The 18,995-nt window shown below is 32.6% G+C and overlaps 1 protein-coding gene across 1 annotated transcript; it reads right to left on the reverse strand.

Moving 5' to 3' along the window:
- Positions 1–2,590: 2,590 nt before the first annotated feature.
- On the reverse strand, positions 2,591–18,995 carry LOC129807538 (palmitoyltransferase ZDHHC6). Its single transcript, XM_055856884.1, has 6 exons — positions 18,759–18,995; positions 11,151–11,230; positions 10,882–11,088; positions 9,357–9,372; positions 3,020–3,686; positions 2,591–2,957 (listed from the first exon to the last, which is right to left on the reverse strand). Exons 1-6 carry the CDS (start codon positions 18,817–18,819, stop codon positions 2,801–2,803), a joined length of 1,188 nt encoding a protein of 395 aa, XP_055712859.1. The 5' UTR covers positions 18,820–18,995; the 3' UTR covers positions 2,591–2,800.

The raw sequence follows: 18,995 nt of genomic DNA on the forward strand, positions 1-18,995 counted from the left end.
ACACAGATTGAATCATCGATTAGAGGTTATTTACATTAATTTACTTTACTTATTTATTGCCAAATTGCGCTTCAAATATTATCGAGGATGAGTCTGAGTCTATTTGGGTCTTTAGGCCCTAGGCACACTTACGATTTAAGCCGAGAGACGCCTTAAGTTTCTGACTAATTCGTCTCTTGGCTTAAGCCAAGAAACAGCTTAGTTAGTGCGAAACTAATGGAAATATAGTCTAATCATTATTTTGATTATTATTACGTTAAGCCGTCTCTCTGCTTAAGTCGTGTGTCTAAGCCCTAGGACATTAGTCTCTGTTAGCTAAAAACAACGAATTTTGAAATTTTCGACTTGTCACATTTTGCCCCAGGTCGCTTTAAATTAAACTTCGCATAACCCCCCGTACAATGCTTCCACTGCCGTCTCAGCTTTGGTGACCAACCTCCGAAGCCAAACATCGGAAATGCTTCTTCACTGGCTGTATAAGCATTGGCTACATATTACATACAATATTATTTTTACAAAATGATTGATTTCAAACTAACGTAATGGCACAGCGGCACAGGGGTGCGGAATGAAGTTTAAAGAAGGATCCCATAGCATTTTTTTGTTTTGCAAATTTTCATTAAAATACTTACCATTTAGTCTTGATCTTTCTTGTGAAAAGGCGTCAAAATATGCTCTTAGCAAAACCAAGAACGCAGCCAGGAACGGGTAGCAATGCCATCACCACACTGTGCTCCTAAACCAAGGGGTAACTCATATTGAAAAACCCTCGTCAATTGTCCGAGAAACGTTTCGCGAAACCCGAGAAACCCACTTTTTGTATCGCGAGACCCGAGAAACCCAGTGTCTGCATCGCAAAACCCGAGAAACCCAATTTCTGCATCGCGAAACCCGAGAAACCAGAAACCTATGTCAGAAAAAATGGGAATGAGTTACCCCTTGTCCTAAACGATATTCAATAAATTAAAAAAGAGAAGCTCAACACTTTAAGAACATTAACTTTTAGCTCACTCTGTCTAAGTGCATTTTCACCGAAGAAAAGCGCCTTTTGTTAAATCTTAGAAATTCTTTAAAAAGTTCAAAATCATTTAATTTGTATTGAAAATAAATTTATGTTGAATTTCTTAAAGAGGCGTTGCACAAAATGTTACATTAAGAAAATCAAAGTGGATTTTTGGGACTTTGGAGAAGCTTTTGATCAGCTTTTCGCAAAAACAGCTGCAATGTTGTCTGAAAAACACCTCTTATGGAATCGCTCAAACTTTCCACGTCTGTCCCAAAATAATCAAAATCGAATCGGTGCAATATTAAACTTTTTTTTTGGTAATTTTCTAAAAGAAACTTTTACAGTAAAGCATGGAACTCTAATTTTCTTTTAAAAAAAATGTCTTTGGTGTATTTAGCAAGCTTTCAGCTGACGAAATCCACAAGATTTCTTTAAGATTAGATTTGAATTAGTTTACAAGAAGAAAACACTTGAAAGAACATTTTTATCGGTATTTCAAGCAAGAAAAAAAGCTCATCAATGAGAAATGTTTTAGAGAATTTTATGTGGAAATGTTCACGTCTTTACAAAAAAAATTAATTTTTGATAGTGGTAAATTTTGAACGAAAGGTTTATAATATTCTTCTGGAAGAATGTTTCAAATGGAAATTTAAGCTATTTTGATATGCCTTTTTTTAAACCAAAAAAAGCTAATAAACTAATGAAAAATTTTAACAGTTTACCCGAATGACGATTTTTAAGTCTATCTAAATACCCAGCACACAATAATTTTTATTTGTAAACTTGTTTTCAAAATTTCCTATGAGAGAGAGCGATATAACTATAGATCTTGGTTTCATTCACTCTAACTGAATTGTCAAAAACCTAGGATGATTAACTAACGAGCATTTTAATTCAGAAATGGTATATTTTTCTTAAATTCTTTATAATTTTTAAGTCTTAGATCCCAAAAAAATAAATATAACGCGAAATGGTAGGCACATGTACAGAGAATATTTTTATTGAATTTAAAATGTTACTGGTGTTACAAATAGAAAATTTGACATAAATATTCAAAAAATTACGAATTTTACGTCTTTTTCATAAGGGTTTTAGGAACTGTTATCCTCGTGCAATCATTTGGTAAAAGTTTTAAAATGATTGCATTTGGTTTTATACTAAAACTAAAAAATCACTTAAGAAAAAAGATACCATACTTTTATACATAAAATGTATTAGAATGCTTCGCCCTGTCAAAAACATGTTTTCAAAACAAGTGATTGTGCGTTGGGTATAAAGGGTTTTTTTTTAATCTAAAAGGCCTTGTTTTGAGATATTATTCTCAAGCTAAAAGCGCAATTTCCTCCAAAAAAAGCTACTCAGATCCAAAAGAACATTCTTGTGCCTTCGCCTAAATTCGTTAACACGTTTTCTAAGTCGTTTTCTAAAGATTTAAGGTTCTAATAGAGGATTTTTTTGAACTTTAAAATTAGTTTCTTTGCAATGCTTCAAGATGACTTTTTATTTCAGTTCAAGAAACGTTTTCATGGGGTATTCAAAAATATTCTCCTGAAATGTGGTTACGCCCTTGAGCAAAACAGTGAATTTGAAAAAAGAATACTCTCGGATAACATTTATTTTCGGCTTAATCATATCCAACACGACTCGGTAAAATAGTTACATGATGATGAAATTGTGACACCTGAGAGATAAAATCAATATTCCTGATTGTTTTTTTCTTCTTCATTTTTTTTTTGTTAAAAAGCTTAAAAAGATGTTTCATACATGAAAGTCTCTTTGGGTTGGACATTGTCACTATTTACTCTTCTTGTTAATGTACATCTCAATATTGTCTTCACTCTCCACCAATTCCATGGCGCACCGCCTGGGGAACCATCCCCTGACCGCCTTCTCGGAACCGTTTTTGGCTGATTTACTCGTTGAATTGGCTTTCTCGCCAAAAAGCCAGTATCTGAAATGTTTACGAGATTGCAAATTAAAAAAAATTCAGGAAAATATAAATTTCGATCTTACTTCCTCCATCTCGTCACGTTGACAATATCCCCAACGTCCAATTGAATTCTTGGTTCATCTGTGCAGGGTGGCTGAACTGCAACACAAAAGCCCTGAGACCAAAGAGGAATCCAACTGCCTGTTGCCCTCTTGACGATACTGTATCGTCTGGTTCGAGCTCTCTTATCTGCCTTCTGGGAAAGTTGTTCCCTAGTTAAAGTATACTGGTCACATCCTTCTGCCACCTCCCACACAATTCCATCACCAACGGCTTCACATGACCACCTGGCCACTTGCTCAATGTTCCGGCGAATGCCCAGATCGTAGGGGAAGCGGAAGGTCTCATCAGTACCCTCACGTCGATATTTGGCCTTTTCGACAATCCAATCCTCGATTCCTGTACGATTTCGCACAATTGCTCGTATCTGGAATCCCAGGAGCATACCCACTGCAATCACTACCCCAATGGCAAGACCCAAGCTAAAGACACACCACACCAGTGACCACAGTGTCAGGTGAACTGTGGCTAGGGACTCTCGTCCATGCATTATGTACCAATGCCGGTTCAATCCTCGATATAGAGATCCACTGAGAAGAACAGTGGCATGTAGGCAGCCGATCACGGCGAAACCCAGAAAACAGCAAAAATATGCGTGATTCGCCCAACCTACGCAATTATTGATCCAAGCTGAAAAATAATTGTTTCCTATTTTTAAAATCTTTCCAATAGTCAATAGTGCCAAAGGGATTCCCTGAGGCAGAGCTATTCAGGAATTATGTAGATAGTTTTTTCTTATTATCTATTAGTTCTTGAATTTATTTACACGAGAAAGTTTCGAAGATAACTCATGTAATGCTCTTTTAGTGAATGCATATCTACGACCGTAGCGCTGGGAGGGCATTGAGGGGGTAATTCCCTACCTTAAAACTTCCAATGCCCTACCTTAAAACTTGCAATGCCCTACCTTAAAAACCAGAAACTAAGATAATGCTCTAAGTAGACTGTCCGTAGTATGATATGGTAGAGAAGAAATTAATCTCCTATTAAATGGCCTGATACATCTAATCTCATAGAGTTATCGATTGAAGTGCTTAATGCAATTGGTTAAAATCGTATGTTAAGTCAAACGATAATTTCGAGAAAAATTTAAATATTTTCTCAAACATCTTTAAAAAAAAAAAAAATATTTATACATCAATTTTGCATTGTTATAAATGAGCTGAAATTGCAATTATTTGATATTAATTAAATGAAATAACGTTTTTCAATGGTTCTGAGCAAAACGAGCGTAAAGATTCTTACATTTCTTACATAAAAAACTCAATATATTTCCTTTTCTCATTTACGCATTCTCAAGATAGTTAAGGGGTTACGTAGATCAAGAAGACTGTAAAAATATAATAATTTCTCAATTTTTTCAGCATATTAAAAAAAAATTTAATTTAAGCTCTTGGGCATATAAAAGTAATACATTAACATAAGCTAAATTTTCTAAATTTTTCATTTCAAATTTTTAAAAATTTAGTCATTAGGGTAATTGTCCTAATTCAAAACCATTTCCTGACGCTTTAAGTTTGTCAGAAGATTCAACACATTAAGTTCATATTTTTTCTGAAGAAAATTACGTAAATTTGCTCCTTGACTCTTCTAGAATGTTACTGTTTAGTGAACATTCTTTAAATATAATTTGAAAACTTCTTAAATACCTTAAATACAAGAAAAATACGCGACCGTAAAATGCTTCTATTGGAAACATTTTAATCCAAATGGAGACAATGGAAAGTTTCTAATTGGAGACAAACAGTGTAAGTGACACCGCGACGAAAGGCTTCCAAAACCTTGTTGATTTGCTCTGAGTGCAGGATTTGTTCTTATTCCTGGTCTTTTCGCCTTTCTCATCTAAAACAATAAGAAAATCTCTCCAAAAATATCATATTTCCGGGGTTTCCTATTGAAGCATTTGCAGACACTTCAGAAAAACCCTTTTTTTTTCACGAAATAGGTAATTATTTCATTTGAAATCTTCACGTACCGTTAACAATAAAGATTAGCACTTAATTTAACTAAAACTAGCCAGAAATATGACATAAATAATAAGCAAAACGAACAAACAACAGTCACCTCATTGTGTTTTTCATTGGAAAACATGGTCGATCGATGAAAAATTCGATGGTGAAAAGGTACACTGTTAATTTTTCTAAGAAATTAACAAATTAAAATTTGTGAATATGAATGGATTTTCGCTTTATTTGGAGCAAATTTAACTAAATCATGACGACTGAGGTATGGAAAATATATAAATATAATAATTTAGTACTGTATTTATCGTAAAAACAATGACGTTTTCATTTGAAATAGCGAAAAATTTCCATTTGTAGCAGGTTTTGAATTAGCCTAATTTACCCTACAACCTTTTTTTGGAGATTTTTTTTTTGAAAAAAAGACATACTTTTCGATGAAGAAGTTTTCTCGGAATTTGTCCATCTAAAGTCCAAAAAACAAATATTTCCTGTTAGTTGATAAGTGAAAGTATCTAATCCTTGAACGAAAGATTTTATGTTCACTTGATCAAAACGTATTCTACATTCTACAAGACGAAACATAGTGTAAAACACGTCAAAAGTGATATTTTTGTGTATGAAATTTTCTTAAAAATTCAAATTTAATTTTTTAAAAATTTCTTCGTTCAAAGACTAGTTTAACTCATCAGGTGGCAGGAAATATTTGGTTTTTGGTTTCCGGATGAACCAATTCCGAGAAATCTTATCTACCGAAAACTTTACCCTATAGTTTGAATGTTGTACTTTTATATGCCTAAGAGCTTTAATTAATTATATTTTTTTTATTATACTGAAAAGAAATTAGATGAAAACCTGCTATCAATTTTGTCAATTTTGACCCACGTAACTCCGTAAGTATAATGTATCGAAGAATTAGAATAATGTATATTGTTTAATTTGTCTTTTTGAATATTTTTCTTTTACCTCATTCACTTACATTTAACCCTCTAACGGGTAAGACCGCCTCCAGGCGGTGTTCACAAAAATCACATTTACAGCGACAATAAAGGTTTTATTTATTTAAAAGTGCTATAGTGTCCTCGGTAATAGTCTTATAAACATCTCTTGAAAGTTTGAACTGATTTTGTCTCTTCGTTTTATAGCTATTCCCAGTTTTGTGTGACAGGTCAGAGAAAAAGCAACAAAAATATTTGTGCAAAAAAACTCATTTTCAATTTCCATAAAAATACAGATTTAAAGTTATCTGACTTAAATAAATTTATTTTTTACTGAAAGATATGTCATTCTACTTTGTATATTTTATTTAAAAAAATTGAAAAAACTAAAAATGTGAATTTTAGAAGCAAAGAGTTTCAAAATTTTTTTTTATTTTCTCACCTAGCGCCTAAACTAAAAGAGATATTGAAGAATGGATGGTTTTTTCGACTTTATTGGATCATAATTATCCCAGAAAACATTGTTTTAGAACTTTTTTTCGCATATTAAAGAAAACACCGTTAGAGGGTTAAGTGAAGTGGATGGAAATCGACTAACCAAAAAAGATCAATCAAAAATTTTGATTAATGTTCTATTTAACTGCAAATGCCCTTACCTTAGATTCAACTCTAGCTACGGCTCTGCGCATATCACCCCCCCCCCCCCCAAAAAAAATGTGATAAATCTACATTTGTATAAATTTGATAAATTTACAAGATTTCTATATATTTCCAAAATCGTCAAAGTAGATTTTTTGAAAAACTGCAAAAACGTTTTGGTGGCACACAAAGAACATTTTCCATTAAATTTTAAATCAATTTTCTTATTTTCTTGGTTAGAAAAATACTACTTTTGATCCCTTTTTCTTAAAACTAAAAACAAAGCTATTATTCTCTATTTAAAAACTATACTAACGAAAAACGTTTATCAGATATTTGAGCAAATTAAAAGTTATGAAAATCGGTCAAAAATCTGATTTATGGTGATTTAACTAAGTAAAGGTTTACATTAGGCTAAGAATTTTCTTTTGTAACATTTCAAACCTAAAAATGCAATTTTCTTCAATCAAAAGCTATTCAGATCCGTGAGAACGTTTTTGTACCTTTGTCTAATCCTAATCCATTAAAATCGTTAAATCGGTGCAGAAATGATTCATTGCTATTTTTCGAAAAAAATTATTGTCCTTTTTGCACTTGTAAAATATTTATTTGATTGATAAAATTATTCAGTTTGCCACTTTCTTAATAAAATTTTGGCTATGTCTCTTGCACTTTAAGTAAATTTCTCGAAGGAAAAAATTAAAAAAATACTATATTTTCTCAAAGTCAAGTCAATATGAGGCGCAATATTTTGATTTTGTTGAAAAATAAATCTGTTGATCGACCTAATTTATTCTAATTTTTTACACACACAGAAATATATACCTTGTCAATCTTATCCTTGCTTTCACACCTATTTAAATACTCAAATATTTTTTGACGGTTATTATTGTTAACTTTAAAACTTTGATTTAATCAATGTGAAAAAGCCGGATTCGGCCTACAAAATGTTGTTTAAACTAGATTTAAATAATCACAAGAATGGTTTCTCATAAAGTTACCATATAAATAATAATAAAAATCCAACATAATGTGTCTAAAAGCGTATTTTATCGATAATTTGTTTGTATTATCATTAAATTTTTAATGTACAATTTGATAGCAAAATTAAAGTACCAAAAGGAGTTTTGATGCCTTTCCTGTAAGTTCTTTTTATTACTCCTGTTATTACCATTTCAGATAAGAATTTTAAAGCTCTTTTTTATTAAAAGCGCAAGGGGGTTTCCTGAACTAGAAGGCCAGAAATTAGCTGTTTTCGTGTTTTTTTTTTCTTCGAAGAAAAATAAATTACCAAACTTCTTAAAACTTTTTGTATAGGGTAAAGTGATATAATTTGGAATTAGTGTTACAAGTTGGACAATTCGCCGGTACAAGTTTGACATGTCTTTTTTCTTGATAAATACAGTACAAAATTTGTTTTTAAGCACAAGGAACCAAATTATAAAACTAAAGCATTAAAAATATACAAATAAAAATGAAGTACTAAATTTATCAAGGCAAAAAGCCCTGTCCAAATTGTACCACTGTCCAACTTGTACCACTTTACCCTATTTTTATACATTCTGAAGGTACTACATTTTTTCGTAAAAAAAAAAATGTCATATAATAGCGGACTAAAGTGTTCACTGGAGCGCCTTGCCACAGAAGGCTCTAATTAATCGATGGGATAAATGCAGCTAGTATTGCTCTTGTGTGAAACTAATTTCAGGAAAATAATTCTAATTTTCATAAATGTTATTTCATAATTAAATTATTAAAAAGTGAACCAATTCGTGAAATTAGAATTTTTATTACAGTTTTTTGAAGAGACATTTTCAGGGAAGAAATATTGAGTTTAACACTGATTGTAAAGGGGGCAATCCTATTTTCAGTTATACTGGCTTTAGACCTGAGACTTAGCCATATGGCTTAAGTGCTCTAATTTTTCAACAATCAAAATTTTTGGAAAAATTTAACTTAGTTATTGGATTATTAAGGACATTAAGGACAAATGACTTATTAAATTCTGAAAAAGTAATAAAATTAGTTGCTATTTATGATTTTGAAACCTATGGGAACTGGGCTAAACCTCTAGTCTGAAAACCGATTTAGGGAAATAGAAAACATTTTTAAAAACTCTTTTAGGTCAATTAGAACAATATTTTAAGTCTGAAGAGAATAAGCCTTTATTAATTTTAACCGGCCAATTAAGTTTTTTTTAGTTATCTTTAGAGCCAATTCGACAAAATCATAAAATTGAAATGTTGAAAAACTGGACTTCAAAGTTTTGGATGATTATTTGAGGGATTTGAGGGGGCGTAAGCTTACTCGGGGTCAGAACTCCTTTGTTTGTATCTCTGTATCTTCGAAAATAGTTCGAATTAGCTATATAGACTTATGGATAATATGCAAAAAAACTTAAATTTTTACATAAAAGACATGTGATTAACAATTTTGTGATTTTTCGAAATCTGTTTTAGGTAAAAATTTAAGATTTTTGCAAGTTTTCCATAAGTGTACAACATCTACAAGACTCTCCCATATTGAAATTCTTATAGTAAAGTCTTAAATAGTTTATCTATCGATTTAAGAAAAAAAATCGATTTTTTCAGATTATCATTCAAGACGCCCCTTTAAATCAGAATTGCCATCGCTGATGCCTATCAACAACAACAAACTAGAAGTTTGCAAGACATTTCTTTTTTATAAAAAAAAACTTATAATGAACTTTCATAAGTATTATGTAAATTAAGAAAATAAGAACGAAAAATTTCAAAACTTACGACAGTGATGATCCATCTGAAAAACAATAGAAAAAAATTAGTAAGATCCTTATGATTCCTTTTCTTTCTGAAATCTCTTATTCAAATTTACAGGCGCATAACTCAAGATTCAATTTGCTATATAAAGGCAAAAAACAAACGATCAGTAAAAAATTTTAAATGGGCAGTAAAATATTAAAAATGATCAGTAAAATATCTAATTATGGTCAGTAAAAAACTTAAATCTTTACAAAAATGGGCCTAATTTACATATTTAACATTTAAAATTGTTCCATATAGAGTGAAAAGCCCTTTATTTTCCCTTTGCCAAAATTTGGACGATAATATCACTGTTTCAAATTTTTTTGTTACTGATCAATTTTAACTTTTTACTGCTCATTTATTCAATGCCCTATATAAACAAGTACGATTTAAATTCTGTTGACAACTTTATAAATAAAAAACTGAATGATTAATAATTATATAATATTTATTATTATTATTCTTATTAATTTATTATTAAGTTTCATTTCCATCTGAGAATTCTTTATTTGAATATCCAATTGAAAAAAAATTGGAAAAAAGGCAAAGAAAATTGTACAATTTCATGGTGAGTCAGATTTTGGGAGTAATGGCCCCGGTACACCTTTTAGATCCAGAAAATTTCATGAAATCAAAATTCATATCCCTTTCTTTCTCAAACGTTTTTTATTCTTTCGCACTCCAAATTCGGTTGAGCTACATTTAATTTATTATGATGTTTAAAAGAAGAAGAAGAGTGTGAAAGAATGAGAAAGACATATGCATAGGTTTGAGAAAGAAAGGGATGTGAATTTCGAATTCATAAAATTTTCCTGATCTAAATAGTGTACAGGACCCATACAAAAACCCATTAAGCAAACTGAAAAAGCTCGATGCGATTCTTTAACCCTGCGGCGCACATTTTGGATCAGGAAAATTTCATGAAATCAAAATTCATATCAATTTCTTTCTCAAACGTTTTGCATATGTCTATTCTACTTGTTATGGCGCTGGCACACCTTTTCAATAGAGTGAAATTCAATCGTTAGAAATTTTACCTCTTACTCTTTCAAACTGAAATCAGATATAGTTGTCTCTTTCTGCCAAATGAAATTTAAAATTGAAATTGAAAATGACATTGAAATTTCAATTTCAATTTGACAGAAAGAGATAGCTATATCTGATTTCAGTTTGAAAGAGTAAGAGGTAAAATTTCAATCGATTGAATTTTACTAAATTGAAAAGGTGTGCTAGCGCCATTATAACTCAAAATTGAGTTGAATTAAATTGAATTTGTTATGACGAGGTTTAAAAGAATTTAAGAAAGGGATGTGAATTTCATTCAAAATTCAACTCACAATCAAATTTGCACGCATTCCAAACTGCAAGTATTCATAAGTCGCCCGTAAAGAATCTTAGATACCATAAGCTTATCTGCAAAATCTCAAAATCGCAAGAAAACTTCGAGGTCTGCGTGCTCTTGTAAATTCAAATTAGCCAATTAGCGAAATATTATAAAACTCACTTTCATTGAACATCTATCGCATCTACGACAGTGATGAGATCGTGGCACTTTGTAGCCCTGACATATAGTGCAGTATTGCAGTTGATCCTGAGCTTTTGGGTCCTTGGGACGCCAGCCTAGCTGGACAAATCCCGGCCCTGTAATTGCTGACATTACAAAGTTGAACACCGTGAGGGATGATAGCATGAGAAAAATGGTCTGATTGACCTGCAAAAGGAAGCTCGTTAGTAAAATTTGGAGGCGTGTAAAGGGCACTTGATGCAAATTACCAGACCACCGATGGTCAAATTAGGTGGCCACCACATGGCATTCATGTAGAGTGTTACAAATGAAATAATTTTTATGATGCCTGAAAGTGTGAAGAAAAATAAAAAAATAACAACTTTTAAAATCACTTATGTTTTCACACCAATTGCCTCATTTTTCACATTTTTATTTATGATTGTTGATGATGGTAAAAAAAAAAGAAATGGGAAAAAGGGGAATATGCTATGCATTGGATTTTTCGCTGAAAAAATCTCTATATTAGCTCTAATATATAGCGCAGTGTTCGTGTCTATATATATTCCGAGGAATTTCCCTTTGAAGGTACACGCAATCTGAATATTAGTAAGTATAGTGAGCAAATATAAAATGGCAATAAAGGGAGAGGACGAAAATGACAGAGGGCTGAAATTCACGAGGTATTATTTAGTAGAGAAAAAAATAATTGGGAAAAACACTCCAGAGAAAATTGCGTGCATTTGGATGTTGAAATTATGCGTAAAAAATGTACTTTTGCGGTTTTTTCTGCCAAATTTGCCATACGCTTTTACTCTAAAATCTCTCAGTCACTCAACTGGCCTCTTTGCAAATTTACACCATCACAGAAAAAGTCCCACAAAATATAGGGCAAAAAAAAAGTTGTATATCCGAAAATTGCGTAGTTAATATTAATGAACTGGAAACTCATGAATATTTATCCATATCCTAAAAGAATAACATTCCAAGCTACGCGTTTTTAATGTGCTGTCGGAAATTGAATTTTGTCATTCACCAAAATATGATTAATAAATTAGGAAAGTGAATTTTTCTTTGAGGTTTATAACACATCGCAAAAAGGGAATGGGTAAGCTGTGATATATAATTCCTCAAACGAACCACCATGAATAAGATTACAACATAAGATTGGGGAGAACCCCTCACAGTCAAACTCAATTCCTCTAGTGCTACTTTTAATCGGTTGTAAATTCTGTTGGACGTAAAAAAAACCCACTACTAATTTTCTCGGGGGAGACTGTTATCATAAAGTATATTCCCTTTATTTTCCACGCTTTCAAATGGTTATTCTTAAGCCACACCTTCTCCACGTGTTCCAACAACAAAAAGCAAAACACGATGTTTTATTACCGAATTATAATATATGATATCTCAAAAAAGGGACGAAGAAATCAATGATGTTCTTACACAAGAAGGTAACCGTAAAGTATTATTTCAAATTAAAGGAGAGCTTTTGAAATAAAACACTATTTTACAGGGATTTTGAGAATATTTCTTCCATGACAAAGTAAATCAAAAAAAATCAGGAGCATGTGTCCCCTGAGCTAAATATAACCATTATAGCTTTATATTGCTGTTTTGTTTTTTCTACTTCTGCATGTGAAAAAAAAGTCTAGTTCTTATTGATCATAAAACATTTATGAGTGAAAACATTAATGTAACTTTGTGATACGAAACGGTGCTTAAGAAATTCCATTAATCAAAACTTAATGTTCCATTATCTTAACAAAATTATTTTCAGATCATTTAAAAAGCTGACTTTCTACCTGTTAGAAATTTTTATATCATAATTTTCCAACGCCAAAAAAATAAGAGGGGATAATAATATTGCGGGCAAAATATTCGAGATAGTTGATAGGATTTCCTATAAACGGGATTTATAGACATGCAGATGAGATTGTAACTCCTGTGAAATGAAGTACAGCACCATTCACGGGATTTGAGCACTTTAATGACCGAAATTCTCCGGTCACCTAAAGAGGTTTTGAACCCGGGGTATTTGTGTTTGTATGAATAGTTAAATGTGGGAGAGACCGGGGAATTTTATTAAATGCTTCTAAATTGTAGGAGGATCGGTGTTCAAGATGAACATACACGTTCATATAAATAATTTTCAAAATAGGATTTTTTAAACTTTGAGGGATAAAAATGGGTTTTAATTTAAATCAGAGTACTTTTGAATAACTAAATCAACAGGATATTCATCATAAGTCCTTACATCCTAAAAAGGATACGAATAATTCAACACAAAAGTTGGACAGTTTTGGCTTCACCAAGATTTTACAAGGGTTTTCGTTACCCCTACTTTTTAAGTAAATGACTTATCCTTAAAGGATTTAAGAACTATTACATAATTTTTAGATACTTTTACTACTAGGAATGTCCTGTCATTCCAATTAGAGACGAATAGTTTAATTAGTATACGGATTTTAGTTTTGGTTAAATCGAGTCATTTCACGAAGTATAAAAACAAGCCTCACTTTAACGGCAAATATTAAAGAAACTAGGATGTTAAACGATCCTAAACTTTTACCATCCTATTTTCTATATTCTTAGATATATCTGACATCAATCTGCTACCATTCCAATCAGTAGTTTATATGATATTAGAGATTGAAAATTGTCAAATTCTTATTCAAATTAGGTCATTATGCTTAGTGCTAATGACACCCGTTCATTCACTTCTTGATCAGCATTTTTTCGTCAGCAAAATAAAGAATGTGCAATTTCGCAATGACGCATTGTGGGTTCACGGAATTCACCTTAGTAATTAAGTGGGGTAAAAACGATTTTGTATAAATATATAGGGTTAATTTTTGTAAAATAAATCAGATTGCGATAGAGATTCCTGAGTTTCACTTCTAGTAGCAGGAGAGTGCTTGTTCTAGAGAAATGGCATCTGCCTTTTGGCCCAGGACCAGCGGCATCCTATTGCCTAAGGATTACCAGCGGCCAATTGGCTCCCTACTGCCAGGAAACAGCGGCTTCTCTTCAAAAAACCTTAAGACCTAAGGCAGGATTTGAGAATATTTCTGGAGGAATTTTTCCCTAGAGGCATTCATTTGCCGGACTGCAAGGTTGGAAATTTATTTATAAACCTCTTGGTTAAAACTCTCTCGAGGCACCCCTTGGAGTAGCTTACACAAGAGGGAATTACTGCCTTAAGCCCGGTGGCTCGAAAGAGCCGTTACTAGAGACCGTGAAAACAGCCGAGAGTCAGTCCAAAAGTGGAAAAATTCCCCAGGAAGTTCTCACCAGAGCAAGTGAATAATCTGACAAGATTCGGATTATTCTCTTCCTCTAGCTTCAGGTTTTCATCTGTTTGGAACCGAAACAATCGGATTTGTAAATATTTTGGGAAATATGGGAGTATGTTCCTACTTTTAATTACTTTGCTCAATGTACATTTTAAAGGAGTCTAAAAGAAAAACCCATTGGCTATTTCTATTCCTGGCTAATTGCACCCTGATCTCCTCTGTATAAATTTTGGTCAAGTTTCAAGTTAAAATGCATATTAACAAAATCAACCAATAAAAACTAATCAATATTTTGTTTACTATCTTTGAAAAAAAATTAGCTAATAATGCCCAACGCACAATAACTTTTGTTTAGTAAACATGTTTTCGACATTTCAATGAGAGTGAGTGAGATCTAGATCTAGTTATCTCGCTCATTCTCATGGGAAATTTTGAAAACATGTTTATAAACAAAACTTATTGTGCGTTGAGCATAAAAGAATAGTTCATAATAATTAATATTGTTTGTAAACAATTCTAAATGTTTAGTTGGATTTTTTTTGATGATTAGAAAACTTATGAGGTTTTTTTGTATCAATTTGGTTTAAACAAATATCAAGTATGATAAGAAAAATTAAATTATCTTTTGTCTTTGATAAATACATGATGATTTTACCACTTTTTTAAAACTCCGATTTTATTCAACTCTTTTTTTCTTTTGATTTTTTTTAATCAAATCAAAATTGACCTTATTTTAGTCAAAGTTATTAAAAGAAACTAATTTAAGATAAAGAGAAACTTTCAAGAGATTTGAAAACAAAAGAATTGACAACAATTGTAAATTGAATAATAAGCAATACGATTTAACAACATTGTAAACCAAATTTGAAGATAATTATCTTTTCCTTCAGCTATGGGGTAATTTGGAATCATGTCTAATTTGGAACTTTGAGATATCCTAACAGTTTTAGAATGCAAAAAGAAAAAAAAAACAACAAAGAAGTACTTTCGAATGTACTTCTTCGTGGTTTCCTTTAACTCTTTGGCCATCTGAATCAATGAGAAAATCTCAAAATTCCAAAATAGACGTGATTCCGAATTAGCTCATCTTATCCTAAGTTTGATTTTTGAATGTTTTTAAATGTTTGATTTTTAAAAGCACCCACGTTTCCTGTTCTTTACGATATCTCATAAAATTAATTCAACAATTGAGGTATCTGATACGCGTTTGCCTGGTACGTCTCCTGCTGAGTCGCACTAGGTCGTGAGGTTTTTTTTTCTGAACGTTGTGCCTCTTTTTTACCCACCAATGTACAGGATAGGCTTGTATAACATGGATCAATGCCATCACCCTAAAATGTTCTATACCGTGGGATACTCTCTTGACTGTTTCTTTAGCTGTGGATCGTATCTTTTGGGTACGATGAGCGTAGTGGCTCTTCTGCTATGGTGTTCTGTCCTTTCTGACCTTCTTGTTTCTACTCTTTTCAAAATTTAAGTATTTATAATAACTTCCAGGCTCGCCAGGATTTGGCTAGATTTTTGAGCTGCTACTTTTTAATATAAAAAAAATATTATTAATCGTGTCGAGACCTAAAATTAAATTTGTCTTGCCTGCCACGTCAATTGCAAGCGGATTTACCGATATCAAATCCCCTGTTCCGCATGAGGCAAGGGACAACGGACCAACACAGAAGTGGGGGACGATTTCAATCACCCCACAGTCATAAAGGATGTCACATTCGGAGAATCCCCATTGCCATCTGTTGTCTCTCTACGCTGCTTCTCAAACGATTGAGAGACTTTCATGTCTTTCAGTCTTGGTCACCCCAGGAGGAAGTCTGAGGAAGGTCTTCCCTTAATTCAACCAAATCTGGTGGAAAGACTTCCTTCCACGGATTGAGTCTAGCCTCCTCCGGAGATTTAGTGGTTTGACAGAGTGACAAAAGCTCCTATTTTGTGGTTGAGATATTCGCGTGTTCTTTCGACACTCAATTTGAGCCTCGTGGTGGAAGGATCAGTCAGTCCCCGGGGACTGACCAGCAGCACTGATTTATTTCCGACGAAAGCCCTCCGAGCGTAGGGGTTCTTTCCTTGCTCCCTTTATAACAAATATTCGTGTATGATAAAATGATATTTCTATGTTCACGTTCCTAGGATCATGTGAAACGGTCTTCATACTAGAGGTTTAGCCCAGTTTCCGAAGGTCTCAAAATCCTAAATAGGGGAGACTGGGGCAGAACTTGTCAAAACCGTCAAAACGCATATTTAATTCTTTCATGAGCTTTAAGAAAACTAAAACGTTTTATAATGAGCATATTCTTATAGGAAATTTACTGCTCTACAATATTGCAGCAGACTATTTTCCTCTATCTCGAAAGAAATGTGATTTTCGAATCATTTTCTAAAAGTCGATTTTGTGGAGATTCTCAAAGTTGCTGGGGCAAATTTTGTCAGTCTTCGGATAATTTGTGACGTTTTACTCTCGCAAACGTTAAAAATATCAGATAGACATATTTCTTATAGGAAATTTATTCCTCTACAACTTTGTCGAAGATAATTTTTCTCTATCTTAACGAGAAATGTGCTTAAATTGAGCTAATCAGTATTGATATTTTCAGTAAGGCAAATATTCCAAAAATAGAGCACAAAATTTCATTATTTTTTTTATTTTACTTAATCCTTCCTCGAATCCCTTGAAACTTTGTAAGTTTAAGAAGGTTCATGAAGGCTATCTATAATAAAAATTTCAAGCCTCAGTCTCTTTTATTTTAGAAAATAGTGAATATTGAAATTTTCGTTTTGACAAATTTGCCCCAGTCTCCCCTACCAATTAATTTTATTGATTTTTCAGAATGTAATTGATAATCCAATCTTAGGTTCAAATTGTCTAAAAATTCTTGACTGAAAAGAAATTAAAGGTTTTAAGCCTTATGGCTAAGCCTTAGGTCTGTAGCCCGGATAAAGGTAAAGTGCCCTACAGTCGAACGATTCCTAAACTCGACCGGTGTAATTATTTATTCAATTCTTGAAAGTTTTATGATCAATTTCTATGATATTTTTACTGATTTGTATTATTTATAAAAAATTTGATCTATTAATGTTAGACCATACAGGCTGTGCCAGCTCTACCGGTTCACTTTAATAATCAAATTCCGGAAACAGAATTCAGTAGTAGAAAATTAATCTTAATTCTTAACCAGTAAGCCAATTTCACGACTTTTTTATCAAATATATCTTAGTTCAGGAATTAATCAGGCTTTTGCAAAAAAAGACATTCAGGATTTGAACATCATTATACTCAACGCACAATTACTTTTGTTTAGTAAACATGTTTTCGACATTTCAATGAGAGTGAATGAGATCTAAATCTAGTCATCTCGCTCATTCTCAGGAAATTTTGAAAACATGTTTACAAACAAAAGTTATTGTGCGTTGTGCATTATAGTTTGAAAATTATCGACAATAGGATTTTCGTTTTCCTAAAAAAATGATTTTCCAGAGCTTCCATATTTTTCTATTCGTTTCTTGCAAAAAAAATTAATGCTCTACGGATCCTAGGCAGTCGTGGTAACTCCTAAAATCAGGCAGAACTTGGTTGGGTATAAATCTATAAATTTTTATCCGTGTAATGGAATGAATAATAATTTATTAGAAGGATTAGGTAAAGAGTAAGGAAAAATCATTTTCTTATAATTCAACAGTTACCCATCGATAGTCCTTGAAGTTCAAAGGTCAATTTGAAATTTCAAAGTTCAAAGATTGATAAGAAAATTCAGGGGTTAGACAATAAATGTCTTAAAATTGAAATATCCTTGAGCTCGAATTTAATCTTTGATATTGCAATCTCATGGATTTTAGCTGTATTGGAGGATGTTTTGTTAGATTTCGGTTCATTTGAAAAATTATTGATAGTCCTAGAACAGCGAATAGATTCTAGAAAAGTATTTTGTGTGCAAATTTTCAGAAATTACTACTGTAGAAGAACATTATTCTTCTGCAGAATATTTTCCCAGAATATGCAATATGTAATTTTACATTGAGTTTTGCTATGTTTCGCGAGTTAAAAAAAATATAATGATATGCAAATAAGATCTCAATTGGATTGCAGGAATTCGGATATCCGAAATCCATCTCATTATACTGGTTCTCCTTATTCTCATGCAATATTCAGGCATGCAAATTCTTAGAACTGCAGGATTTTCCCGAGGAAGTCCTCAACTTCAAGTTTTTCTCATTTATAAAGTGGACAAAATAATGTGGCTTTCTTTTTCTTCAGAATTTCCGTGGATGACTGTGACGATTGTTATCTCTTCGGGGGAGCAACAGGTCGCCCAGTACATTAACCAATGAATTGTTTTTCTTAAAATTAATTACTATTTACCAAAACAGTCTGCGCATAACACGCCATTGACTATCCATCTGAGAATCGCCCTCCTGCCCAGATTCTTCCAAGAAGGTGTTTATTTGTTGCCCTTTCTCAAAACCCATCTCATAAATTTCCCGGAATGTAGGTGGAAAAGGTGGGCACGAGGCTGGGTGGTACTAAAGGGGGATTCTTGAAGTGAACTCGTGAGTCATGAGATACTCAAATTTACTTACCAATTGCCGTGAGTGGGCCCCAATGAATGAAGCGGCGGATTCCCGTCCACAAACTACCCATGATGACTCCAACAGCATGCGAACTTGTCACTTGACCTCTCGCCTCTGGAATGCTGCACTTCTTACTGGTCACTACACTTCACAACCCCATTGAAAATGCAAAGAAATGGGAAAATGCAAAGAAAATTTTTCTCCACCGTGACGCATGTCACAAGCACCTGCCCAGCACTGCTACCA

Source organism: Phlebotomus papatasi, chromosome 1, assembly GCF_024763615.1.
Source record: "Phlebotomus papatasi isolate M1 chromosome 1, Ppap_2.1, whole genome shotgun sequence".
NCBI classification, from domain to species: domain Eukaryota; kingdom Metazoa; phylum Arthropoda; class Insecta; order Diptera; family Psychodidae; genus Phlebotomus; species Phlebotomus papatasi.

Excerpts from the sequence above, each read along its gene's own strand:
- LOC129807538 (XM_055856884.1), bottom strand. The coding sequence starts at position 18,819 with ATGGGTAGTTTGTGGACGGGAATCCGCCGCTTCATTCATTGGGGCCCA. Across the intron at positions 11,231-18,758 it reads GGGCCCACTCACGGCAATTG|GCATCATAAAAATTATTTCA; the intron begins GTAAGTAAATTT and ends TCACACTTTCAG. Across the intron at positions 11,089-11,150 it reads ATTTGACCATCGGTGGTCTG|GTCAATCAGACCATTTTTCT; the intron begins GTAATTTGCATC and ends TTCCTTTTGCAG.